Source organism: Caretta caretta, chromosome 8 (genome assembly GCF_965140235.1).
Source record: "Caretta caretta isolate rCarCar2 chromosome 8, rCarCar1.hap1, whole genome shotgun sequence".
Classification (NCBI taxonomy): domain Eukaryota; kingdom Metazoa; phylum Chordata; order Testudines; family Cheloniidae; genus Caretta; species Caretta caretta.
Genome location: NC_134213.1, coordinates 46,728,851 through 46,741,451, shown reverse-complemented (window position 1 = coordinate 46,741,451; position 12,601 = coordinate 46,728,851). Strand labels below are relative to the sequence as shown.

Below are 12,601 nucleotides of genomic sequence, written 5' to 3'. Positions count from 1 at the left end.
AATCTTCCTTAAATTCCCTCTCCCCAGCTCCATTCTTGTCTCTCGCTATGGTTTGTGTGTATAATGCGAAAAATTAAGAAGGAAAGACTTCTAGAGCTCAGAAGTTTTGTGCAATGCCTGACCAGTTACAGTATATCTTTAGATCTTGTTGTGTAGGAGATAAAGAAAAATGTAGTTGTCTCAACACCATCTTTAAAGTCTCTAACAGCTGAACTGTTCACTAGGTGACAGTGGTTATTTCAGGTTGACGCCACTTGCTTAGATTGTCAAGTTTATCACTAAGCAAACTGTTTAGTTTGCAGACAGAATCACTTGATTCAGACTTTATGGTTACACATCAGGCAGTATTTTGAAGATGCATAAATGCGTGTGTGCGTGTGTCCCCGTCCCGTTTCCCCCCCCCCCTCCCCCCCATCCTGCTTACTGTAGGACATCCTGGAAAAGTTGCTTTTGCCTCATAGGAGCAGCTGTATGGAGTGATTTCTACTGCCTGCCACTTGTTGTTAGCAGTGGGAAGTGTCTTCTCAGTAATAGTAGGGTTTCCAGATACCTCAATCTGGTCTCCTCCCCTCCCCCCCCCCCCCCATGATAAAACTTTAAATAAATAATATTCGTCTTGGCAAAGTGAGGATTGGTTATACCAGAGCTTTCAAGATCCCCAAACAGTTAGTCATGGGGGAAACTGTTGGGTGTTTTCCCTCTTTTCTTGTTTGTATAAAGAAGACATGAAAGATTCTTTTCAGAGCTTCGGTTTGTGCTTGATTCTTACCTTACAACATCAAGAATATAGTCTTCCCTTCAGAACAAAAAAGGGTTCCTTGGAGGACCAGAGAATGATTGCAAGCTTTCTTTACCTTCAGCTGAAGGTTTGGGGATTTGGAAACATTCAAAGATCTGTCCTTCTAACTAGTTATAGAATAGTCTGAGGTGGCAGTTTTGACAAAAAGAAAAAGGTTTAAACAGTTTGACTAAAAGTCACTTCCTTTCTCAATCAAACTTCATTTCCTTGGCATTTGGAATGTTATAGTCCTACTAGATCTGCAGTTCATATCATCATATAAATAACCAAGAAAGATTATCTTAATTTCCAATTTTAAATTTGTGTTTAGTAAAAACCATGTATGGCTTTACATATCATAAAGCAAACAATGGCACAAACACTTTTATCCCTCATTGCAGTTAATTTTAAGCTAGCCTCCATGCTCAATTTTATTGAACTATTTTCTTGAGGAAGCTAGTTAGGTTCTTTCTAACATCCTAAAAATTGCCCTTCTGAAGGTTTAATGTTACCTCACTAATTTTTAGTAGCGTTCTTCCAAGAGGATCTTAAGCTTAAATTTTATTGTGATCTCTGTTAATAACTCAACTACAGATTGTTTCTTAAACATGCTTCTGTATGCTACCTTAAATTAAGCCAAGAGTAGTGTTTGCATACTTCAGAAGTAGCTAATTAAGAAGCTGGCATTCATGGTGTTGAGAAATTGCTTATCCAAGCTGTCCCCATGTGACGTACCAGTTCACATTTTAGGTAGTTCAAATGATCCATTATTGCTATTCTCGCACATTCTGTCTCTCTTATCTTGATCCATCTAACATTATATCCAACAAGAAAGTAAATTGGATCAGTGGATTTAACTACGCCTGTTCACTAGTGAATATGGAATTTCACAAAGGATTATTTTACACATGGATGAAATACACAGCTTGTTTTATTTGAAAAATAGTATAGCTTTTTAAAGTAAACTTTATGGTTGGCAAGCTACAGGGTCCTATTTTTTAAATTATATTCATTATTGAAACTTGTAACATGGTTTTGTTGTAATTGTCTAGGTCCAAGTGTCCCAGTAAACAGTTATTTCCAGCAAGAGTTTCCCAGTCTGCAGGCAGCTGGGGATCAGGAAAAGTCAGGGAAAGAGAAAGATGCACCTGAAGAGCCCTATGGACCTGGACCCAGTTTACGGCCACAAAGTAGGTATACCTTAAAAGTCTTGTGAAGATGCATGCCGAATTTTCATTTGTGTAGCGAGTCTCACCACTACGGCGCCTCCTGCTGGTCATGCTGGGAATTAGCTCTCTTGGACCACCAGGGCACCTTTTACTAGGAGTGTCTCACTCACCGTTACTTCCACTTCCTCCACCGTGTCCACCGTCTGGACCCACATCGCTCCCGGACTGCAGTGCCTTCTTCGGGACACAGCCCGCTGTCTCTCTCCTTTCTGGGGACAGACAGTCCTCAGTCCTTCTACTTGCCTCAGTAGCCAACTGCAGTCTCTAGTCTAGCCCCTGGCTTCAGGGCAAACTGCAGTCTGGATTTAGGCCACTCTCCTCATTGGCAAGTACAGGTAAAGGGGGGGCAGGGACCCAGGCCTGTCTGCTACTCTAGGTCCTGGCCCAGGGACTCTATAGCTGGTAACCACTTACTGCTGCCTCCTCATATTCCCACTGCCTACTTTCCTGGGCCACTTCCTCCATAGCCCTAGCACCTTCCCTGCCCTTGCTTCAGGGCCTCAGTCTGGCCATTGTCAGCCAAGAGCTCCCCTGTTGCTCCGCTACCCTGCCCAACACTGCAGTATCTCACCACAATTTGGTATAGGGTTTTACTAAGGATTTCTGGCGTGCACAATGAAATAGATAGAATGTTGTCATTTAGAAGTTCAAACACTCAACAGAAAATTGACAAACGTGAATTGGCCTAAAATCTACATTACATACACTTGCAGATTTATCTAAGCATGTTCTTCCAGATTACATTTTCATGCCTGCCTGCCTCAGTATATTGTCAGCTTTTTTTGTTTACTCATTTTACTTTTCTTTTAATCTACAACCTTGTGTTTCTTATTTCAGTATGTGTGTTTACCATTTACTGAGAGGTTACTCTGGGGAATTTTTCACACTTTCACTTCTGTTCCAGCACAATGTCTACATATAGAAATAAGATACATTAATATTTCCCTTATTCCTAGGCTATGGTTCCCTTCACAGGTTCCCAAACTGTGGTCAATTGTCCACTCATGGTCCAAAGAGTACTTGCTAGTCACATTCAAATGGTGCTGGCACCTTCTTATTTCTAGTTGCTAAATGTCATGACAAATAAAAATACTTTGCTAATATTATTCACCATGTGAGCAGTTATGGGGTTGCCAAAGGGTGGCTGGTTACATAATTACAAATGGGAGGAAGTGTGGTCTGCAGAACTGTGAATGGGAGGAGAGTTGGTCTGCAAGATGGTCTCTGTCAAGATATGGTCCATACTTCGAAAGTTTAAGACAGTCTGACTAAGACTTTAATAAGCTGGACCTTTCTCCGCTGCAGAGGTCTAGATGTGGCCAGAACAAATGAAGGCCACACAGCACCTACAGGAGGTTGCTTTTACACACTACTTCTGAGATGAGTGAGCTCTGGGAGTTGGGAACCACACTTTTGATTCCAGCAGTACTGTTCCTTACAGGAAAACAAAGTGACTTTTTTTTCTTCACCTAAAATTCATCATCCAATCAAATGATCATGTGAAGTATTTTCTGTATTGTAGCTGCCACCTGTGCAGATGACGGTGCCTTGTCTAGACTACAGTCTTAAGCTGACCTGTGTTAGGTGGACTTACAGTAATTACTGCGGTGGCTGATGTCCGCACTACCCTCCTCCTGTCAGTGGTGCACATCTTCACCAGAGCGCTTCCACTGATTGAAAGGCCGGGGGGAGGAGGGGGTTTGGTTTGAGAGCCAGGGCCAGTTTTCCCTCCCACCCAGGCTTCTCACCTCTGGTGGGGAGATCCACGCCTGGAGTCCGGTCAACAGCGGTACTCCCAACAGGAAGCTTCAGTGCATCTGGATTGCAAGCGGGGAGCCAGAAGCCTTAATGCAGCCGAACTCCCAGTGGGAAGTTGGGAACCCCAGGGGGCAGTAGGGCCCCTAATGGGGAGCCCAGGCGGCAGGCCAGTTTGGAGCAGAGACCCTTCAGCAGCCTGGCTGGGGAGCTAGGCTTTGTCAATTTCATAGCTTCAGTAGTGCCATGAAATTGACAAGACAGCCAACAGCTGGTGTAAGGAATGCAGTGTCTACACAGACAATGCATCATCCTAACTACACCAACATAAGCCCTGTGCCTCTCATGGAGGTGGAGCTATTATGTTGATGTAGTAGGGTACTTACATCGGCAGGACACGGCTGTAATGTGTACACTGACCTAATTAGACTGACATAAGGCAGATTAGGTCAGTGTAAATGTAGTGTAAACCAGGCCTGAGGCAGGTAGTAGTCGTTCCAGAAGAAGGGATTTTGACATCCAAGGCTCCTTTAAACCTTTCTCCCCCTTCCCTTAGCATTCACTTCTCCATTTTTTCCTGCCTGTCATCTGTAAACCAGCCACTGGGTACCTCTGACTGAAGCAGTATATTTGATCAGAATCTAAGCTGGTTTTCAGGTGAAGAATAAACCAGCAAGGAGTGGGAGAAAGTAGGAAAATTTGCCTTGCCTGTCTAATGTTTCAGTCTCAATTTCTTCTGCATAGTTGTTTTGGATTTTTTTGCTAGATCTCCATGTTTCTTTAAGCATAGCTAGAGCTTCCTGTCCACCCCTTTGTATCATAGATGGTGGAATCTGTCTCGGAGCTTCTAGATACTTTGATTCTGCCTGGAAAACTGAAGAAACTCTACGTACAGGGTTCTGCATTCCATGGTTTTTGAGCTGTGCCACTCAAAAGTGGATTACTCCATGCATTCTAAGCAGTCCAAACTTCCACTTGACACTGTCTCTCTTCAGGGACCTTTTAGACCTCAAGTTGCTACAGCAATCTACTTAACCTACACACTGAGATCTTGGGAAAAATAATTTTATATCAATACCGCACAGATACCCCTCCTAAGTCATCCCATAAGCTGTGGAGCATAGAGCAGGCTAGCCAGTTTAAATTTCATTGTTGGAAGCTCTCAGTTAGAGAAGAGAAATCTGGAGATGGGCTGAGGAGGAATGGGAGTCAGCAATCGCTTTATCTGCAGTGGCTGCCACCTGCCTGAATGACAGACTACAAAGCATGTTCATCATTTGCACTGGTGTTGCTACATCAGAGAAAACTATTAGATAAGTGTCATTTACTTTGTTACAAATCAGAAACTTATTTAAAGCTAGGCTTGTCTTTCTCCCCTACTGGTTCCTTCCATGCAGATGTTGCTAGTTGGAGAGAAGGTGGAGTTAAGAATCTCAACACCCCAAATTCTCCAACTGATCAAGAAGTTAAGCCTCTTGGCCAAGAAGATGGTAGTGCAGTAGGACCAGTAGAACAAAATGATGTCCCCAAGGCAGCAGAGAAAAGGGATATGCGGGTAGCACAGCCACCTCAGCCCAAGCTGAATGGTCAGCAACAACCTGCTGTCTCTTCCCAGTACAAAGCAATGATGCCACCCTATGTAAGTAACTGCTGTATCTTATATAAATATCAGTGTGAGCAGTTGAATCAATAAAATATTAGCATTAGATAGCTAAGCTGAAACATCTTACTCTTTCTCTGGGGCACTTATTGGCTTGGTTTCTAAACAGTGCAAAAATCAAGAAAAAATGTTAACTCTTTTTGTTCTTCTTTGTACAGAGGTGTTTGGAACTGTGTGGATTTTTCTTCTCTTCCCATTAAGGTGGTTTTTAGGTGCTATTCCTAGGGGAAAGCTTGCACACCTTTTGCAAGAGCAAGTTCTGTTGCCATATTAAAGCCAGCCCCACCCTTATTGCAGGAGGTTACTTGGTTTGTATTTCAGTCTCATGCTGCCTGATCTTCCTATTATACCACATCTTTCCTGTGGAAAGAGAATCTGGTGTGCAGCCTTAGCTGATATCCACTGACAAGCATTAATGTATACGGAGCCCTGTCATGACTCCATCTGTCTTCAGTTTCAACATTGTCATGAAGGGCAACTACCTACCTTTAAGTGAGGGAATTGTAATTTGTGAGCTCAACCCACTATTTAAGGTGAACAGTCTCCTTGGATTGTAAGACAGAATTTCTCTGCCTTTCATAAGGGCTGCTGTAGTAGTGGCATTGGCAGTTCTAATGAAGCTATATTTTTAAATCAATTTTTCCTATATCTAAAAGCCAGTCTGGTAATTTTTGGCTTCCTTTCCTAGATGTTTAATCAATATCCTAGAATGGCATATCCTGCAATGCAGGGTCCCAGCAGGTTCCCTACTTCATCTGAGGCTAGCAGGTAATAACTTTCATAAATACTAGAATTGCATGAGTAGTGACCAAATATATGTCACTAAGTAAAACCATGGTGCGCCCACACCTTGAATACTGTGTCCAGTTCCGGTCATTCCATCTCAAAAGGATATAATGGATCTGAAAAGATTCAGAGCGGAGCGTTGAAGATTATCAGGTCTTTAGAATGGCTTCTATATGAGGAGAAACTAAAAAGATTAAGATTGTTTGGCTAAGAAAAGAGACATTTGGGGGGAGATATATGAGAGATCTATAAAATCATGAATGGCGTGGAAAAAGTGAACAGAAGTATTGTTTTCCCTTTCCCACAATATATCTGTTAGCCAAGATGGTCAGGGATGCAACCCTAAAGCACTGATTGCCAGAAGCGGGGAGGGGGAAGCTAGGATCAATCCTTCCAACTGACCTATTCCGTATACTCCCCCTGAATCTCTGGTACTGGCCATTGTTGGACACTATATACTGGGCTAGATGGACCACTGATCTGACCCAGTAGGGCAGCTCTTTATTTTGTGTGATAAAAGCAGGGCTACATATACAATCTAGCACAGGTGGGCAAACTGCAGCCTGCAGGCCACATCCGGCCCACCAGCCGTTTTCATCTGGCCCTCGAGCTCCTGCTGGGGAGCGGAGTCTGGGGCTTGCCCTGCTCCAGCCGGAGTGCAGGGTTGGGGGTCGCTCCATGCAGCTCCTAGAAGCAGCGGCATGGCCTTCTCCGGCTCCTGTATGTAAGGGCAGCCAGGGGGCTCTGCTCGTTGTCCCTGCCCCAAGTGCCACACCTGCAGCTCCCATTGGCCGGGAACCAATGGGAGCTGCAGGGGTGGTCCCTGTGCACGGGGCAGTGTGCAGAACTACCTGACCACGCCTCCCCGTAAGAGCTAGAGAAGAGACATGCTGGTGCTCCCTGGAGCTGCTTGAGGTAAGCGCCACCTGGAGCCTGCACCCCTGAACCTCCCGCCATGCCCCAACCCCCTACCCCAGCCCTGATCTCTCTCCTGCCCTCCAAACCCCTCAATCCCAGCCTTGAACAGCCTCCTGCACCCCAAATCCCTCATCCCCAGCCCCACCCCAGAGCCTGCACCCCCAGCTGGAGCATGCACCCCTTCCTTTACCCCTGCCCCAGCCCTGATCCCCCTCCTGCCCTCTGAACCCCTTCGTTCCAGCCCAGAGCACCCTCCTACACCCTGAACTCTTCACTTCCAGCCCCACCCCGGAGCCTGCACCCCCAAACAGAGCCTTCACCCCTTTCCGCAACTCAACCCCAATTTTGTGAGCATTCATGGCCTGCCATATAATTTCTATTCTCAGATGTTTGCCCACCCCTGATCTAGCATATATAAATTATCTAATATAAACTTCATTCTCCCCTTCTAAGAGATTAGATTGAAACGGTCACTCAGCGATTTTTTAAAGAGCCCTTTTTCAGTATTTATAAACACCAGAACAGTATTTACTGACCATGTAATGGTAAAGAAGGGAGACTTGGACCCTTTTGCTCATTTTCCCCATTATAAAACTACTTGATTCAGAAATATTCCTCCTTCCCTTTTCTTTAGACATTCACAAATAATAAAAATGATTGTTTAATTGGTAATGATACATAAATTAATACAGAATGTGCTAAATATGGCTAAGTAGTATAAACTGTGCCTCTGCTAATAAGGGGAAAGCAGTAATATATACTTAAAATAGCCTATTGCTTTAGTCTTCAACTACAAATTAATCTTTTATATAGTGATTTTTAAAGATCTTAGTTGCTATCTTGGGGATAGCAGATATTGCTTTAAAAACTGATTTTTATTTACGTTCTTCCTTTGTTCTAGAGGCCCACGGGGAAGAGGGCCCTCTTGGTGCTCAGAACCTGTTGAGCGTCCGTCTATCCTTAGTGCTAGTGAACTCAAGGAACTTGATAAATTTGATAATCTGGATGCTGAGGCTGATGAAGGCTGGGCTGGTGAGAACATTGAACCTATGAAGACTCTTGCTCTTTCCATGCTGAACACTTTAAATATATTAATCTGAATTTTTGCTCATATGATAGGTGCCCAGAGTGAGGTAGATTACACCGAGCAGTTGAACTTCAGCGATGATGATGAGCAAGGAAGTAATCAGAAAGATAAAAGGGAAAGCAGGTAATTTGATGTTGCAAGCCTTGTGAGCTGCCGCACGTGTAGGTCATGCTCTAGTGTAGGTGAAAAAATTCTTTGGGAAGGTTCAGTGGACCATCAGTGCTGACAACTTAGTTTCTCAAATGATGAATTGATTGTCTTGGGTTACATTAATGCCAGGAGACCCCAAACAGTATTGAGGCACCATTGTGTGAGGTGCTATATGTACATGTAGTAAAAGAACAGTCCTTGCCCTATAGAGCTTGCAGTCTAAAAAGCTGTGGGAGAAAGGGAGTATTACTGAGTGTACTCAAAACAGACCCTCAGTTTCATTTCTTTCTTTATATGCAGTGATGAACAAATGCCTTCAAAAGACTCTGAGAGCCCTGACGGACAGAAAGAAGCAGAAGAACGGTATAACAGTAAATCCTCTACCCAGGCTCCTCCACAGTCATCGGTAGCCAGAGGTCCCTATGGCAAAAGCACTCAATTTGACCAGGTTTGTTTTTGTTTTATTTTCTCTTCCCTTTACCTCCGAGGGTGTCCCCTGTGCCTTGAGAATCCTTTCTGTGGATTCTTCCCTATTCTTCCTCCCTAGACACTTCGAAAGTCTCAAGTGATTGGTAAAAGCATATGTTTTAATAGCAAAGTTACCACAGGGTGCTATGAAGTCACTTTTACTTATTGTAACTACTCAGTGGCAGCCACTGTGATATCATGGCATCTCTCCTACCTGAGTAAGTCTGCTTTGCGTACTCCAAAAATTATCAACTGTAACTAAAACAGCAAGTGCAGTCTGTCTCTCACTTCCTTTTTCCAATACTTCAGGAGCAAGTTTTGTTTTTCCCTGAATAGCCAATTCAAGCTCCTTTGATGCATATCAAAAACTTTGTTTTAGTTCTTCTCACTGCACTCTATTTCTCAAGATTTTTTAAACTTTCCTTGAGCCTGTTACAGCTTGCTGCTAGATTGGGCCAGTGGGAGAAAAGAACTTTTACTTGGCTTGCTTCTAAATAGAGCCCTCTCAGACAACCTGTCGTGGGCACACACACACATACTGTAGAAACCCTGAAGTGTTGAGTTGTTTTTTTTTTTAACTGACTCCATAGCACAGAGAGATCTGCATGTGCATAATGTAAGTTCTGCCCAGGTCCCAACTGGAGATGTACTCTTAAGTCTTGTTTTTCAGGGAAGTAAGTTATGGCTTTGTCTGATAATTTCACTGAAAAAGTAATTTTTCCCCTCCTTTCACCTGTTACAGTGAAGACAGGGAGGCCTGAAATGTGCATCAAATGAGCCTGACTTAATCCAAGTTTTACTTAATATATTTAATTTTAAAAAGGTGGTGGTGGGGGGGGTGCACTTAAGTGACAATTCCTGAAAGATTTTATCTGAATTATAGAAAACATATGAGATTTTTTTCACTGTTAAATCCAAATTTTGCTCCTTGGATATATGACTGTTACTTAGCCCTTGAACATAAAAGCGAAAACTACTTTGTTGCCCTTCTATATTTGTATCTAAACTTCTTCACAGAACGCATGTGGTCCACGCTGACATGGTTAAATGCAGCCTGAAACCAGTCTCTATTTAGAGGATCTGCAAGGTTGACCATACATTCCATCAAGCTAGTCACTCCAACACTGTTTTCTTTGTTCAATAGGAGCGGGGTCCGACACTAACACAGTCATCTGTACATGAGAGGGGCGGCTCTGCACTTCATCCAAAATCTATTCCTCAACAGGTATGAGAAGACAGAAGATCTGATTTACATTGGAGAATCTTGATTCCCAGTGTCAAGTGCCTAACTGTATCAGAGAGAATTTGAGGGGGAGAATTAACAGACTGTATGCTCCACACCTGTAAGGAAAAAAGATGATGATGGGCATTTTGTATGATGATTAACAAGAATGATGCAGAATTTATTATTTCTATTAGAGTAGCTTCTAGGTGCCAATAATTGAAAATTGTTGCAAGACACTCTACAAAGTTAAAGTAATAAGCAGTCCCTGCCCCAAAGATCTTAGTTTAAATAGACAAGACAAAAGCTCAGAAAAAGGGATATAACACAAAAATAGAGTGAACAGAGTGGTGGCTTGCAAATGTTGTATGTTTCATGATTGTTAGTTTTTACACATGGGTGAGGAGAGATTAATTCAGTGAGTGAAGCTTTATGTGGAGACTAGCTCAATGGAATACCAAGGGAAAGGAGAGGAGACTAAAAATAGGAGTAGAGTGCAGCTGAGGTGATGATATTGAGAGGGAAAAAAAGACATGAAGGGATTAGAGCGAACGGTCAACACAGGGAAAAGAATGTCCAGTATGTAAACTAGAATGCAGTCTGGCAGCATCAGTGTCTAAGAATCCCTGCTGAGGTTGCTTCAGTGTCTGCTCCTGCTGGCTTAAATTTCTCTGGCTTCTGCCTAGAATTTTTTTCCCCAGTGGGAACAACCCCATTGTGGTTTACACACCCACATTTTTTGTTTAAAATAAATGGCCACGAGACAAAATTTGTGAGAGCGGGTATCAAAATAAATTAAATGTACCATCTGAAACTTTTAAGGCAAGAATTCTCAACTCTTCTCTAATCATGGGTCCCAGAATCTAATAACTCCTGAGGTTCTTGAGACAATTTCTGACAGTGGTAAAATTCCTTTTTTCCTATCTTTTTCATCCACACCCTCTGTGCCCAGCTGCTAGAAGTTGTGGGAGCGCTCCAGGTCTCCCATTCTTGCTGCAGGAGTGAATGGGGATTCAGGGATTCTCAAACATTACTTCCTGCTCTTCCTGATTTCACAAGTAGCAGTCACAGCTCTCGGGGGGGGGGATTGCAAGATTATTACATGGGAGGTCGTGAGCTATCAGCCTCCACCCTAAGCCCCACTTTGTCTCCAGCATTTATAATAATGTTAAATATATTAAAGGTGTATTTAATTTATACGGAGGGTCACATTCAGAGATTTGCTATGTGAAAGGGGTCACTAGTACAAAAGTTTGAGAACCACTGCCCTAAAAGCAGAAAAAACAAGCGCACCAGTCAATAGACCTGAATTACAGCAGGAAATTAGGACCAGCCTTATGCCTCACAAACCTGCTAGCAACTCACAGGTTGGGCTCTTCTGTTTTGAAGGTGCCAGCCAAATACAGATTACTGCATATTGTTATATATAGCCAGGTGATTTGAATACTAAAGGTTTGTTTGATATGTACTGCATTACTTATATTAATGTTACAGCACCCACCTCCAGATCGCCAGGCAGGACCTGGAAGACAGGGCCCCTTACCCCCTAAACTGGTACCAGATGAAGATGAAATTTGGAAGCAGAGACGAAGACAGCAAGCAGAAATTTCAGCGGCAGTGGAGCGAGCGCGTAAGCGGCGAGAGGAGGAGGAGCGAAGAATGGAAGAACAAAGAAAAGCAGCTTGTGCTGAGAAGCTAAAACGGTTAAACGAGAAATTTGGCTGTGTGACCAAACCATCCCGGGAAGACCCTCTGAAGGAGAGGGAGAGGGAACGAGAGAAGGAGAAGGAGAGGGAGAGGGAACGAGAGAGGGAGAGGGAAAGGGAGAAAGAGAGGGAGAGGGAACGAGAGAAGGAGAGGGAAGAGCGAGAGAAGGAGAGGGAGAGGGAAAGGGAAAGAGAGAAAGAGGAGAGGGAACGAGAGAAGGAGAGGGAAGAGCGAGAGAAGGAGGAGAAAGCAAAGGAACAGGAGAAGGAGAGGGAAGAGCGAGAGAAGGAGGAGAAAGAAACAGCAGAAGAGAAACCAGAGCCTGAGAAGCCTGAGCCTCAAGAACCAGTGCTAGCACCTGTAATAGTAGAAAAACAAGAAGAAAGTGAAAACTGCAGTAATAAGGAAGAGAAAGGTTTGTATGAATTGTTACAGGCTGTCCTTTTTTAAAAATAAGGAACCCCTGGGATTAATACAATTTAGGGTTTTAATTTATACCGTTATCTTAGATCACATACAGCACACATTGCCATGGGCACATTGCAATCCCAATTCATTATTTGATTCAGGACCCAGACCTGTTAGAATGCTGTATTTCATCAGGAAAAAATTGTGAAACCCACACGTTGCAATTTTTGCTGCATTCTGCAAAATCTAAGCTTTCTTCTTACTAAAGAGAGGGAAAAAAGCAATCAGCCTTGCCAAGATACAGGCAGCATAGTATAAGTAAACAGATGTTTTGATGATGTTGGTACAGTACAGACCTGTTTACGCACTAATCCGCTTAATGCGCAGTAGCGCCATGCCTCGCAGTGCTACCTATTTAACACGCAAGACTCGT

At 43.3% G+C, this 12,601-nt stretch overlaps 1 protein-coding gene across 18 annotated transcripts in view; it reads left to right on the top strand.

Annotated features, from left to right (window-relative positions):
- PRRC2C (proline rich coiled-coil 2C) overlaps nucleotides 1-12,601 on the top strand; it is a 117,282-nt gene that overhangs the window by 23,351 nt on the left and 81,330 nt on the right. For all 18 annotated transcript variants that reach the window (XM_048862309.2, XM_048862320.2, XM_048862324.2 and 15 more), the window contains exons 5-12: nucleotides 1,831-1,968; nucleotides 5,160-5,401; nucleotides 6,111-6,190; nucleotides 8,028-8,158; nucleotides 8,246-8,336; nucleotides 8,664-8,811; nucleotides 9,976-10,056; nucleotides 11,548-12,175. In XM_048862309.2, the coding sequence (XP_048718266.2) occupies nucleotides 1,831-1,968; nucleotides 5,160-5,401; nucleotides 6,111-6,190; nucleotides 8,028-8,158; nucleotides 8,246-8,336; nucleotides 8,664-8,811; nucleotides 9,976-10,056; nucleotides 11,548-12,175 (1,539 nt within the window). The remainder of the gene's footprint in view (nucleotides 1-1,830; nucleotides 1,969-5,159; nucleotides 5,402-6,110; nucleotides 6,191-8,027; nucleotides 8,159-8,245; nucleotides 8,337-8,663; nucleotides 8,812-9,975; nucleotides 10,057-11,547; nucleotides 12,176-12,601) is intronic.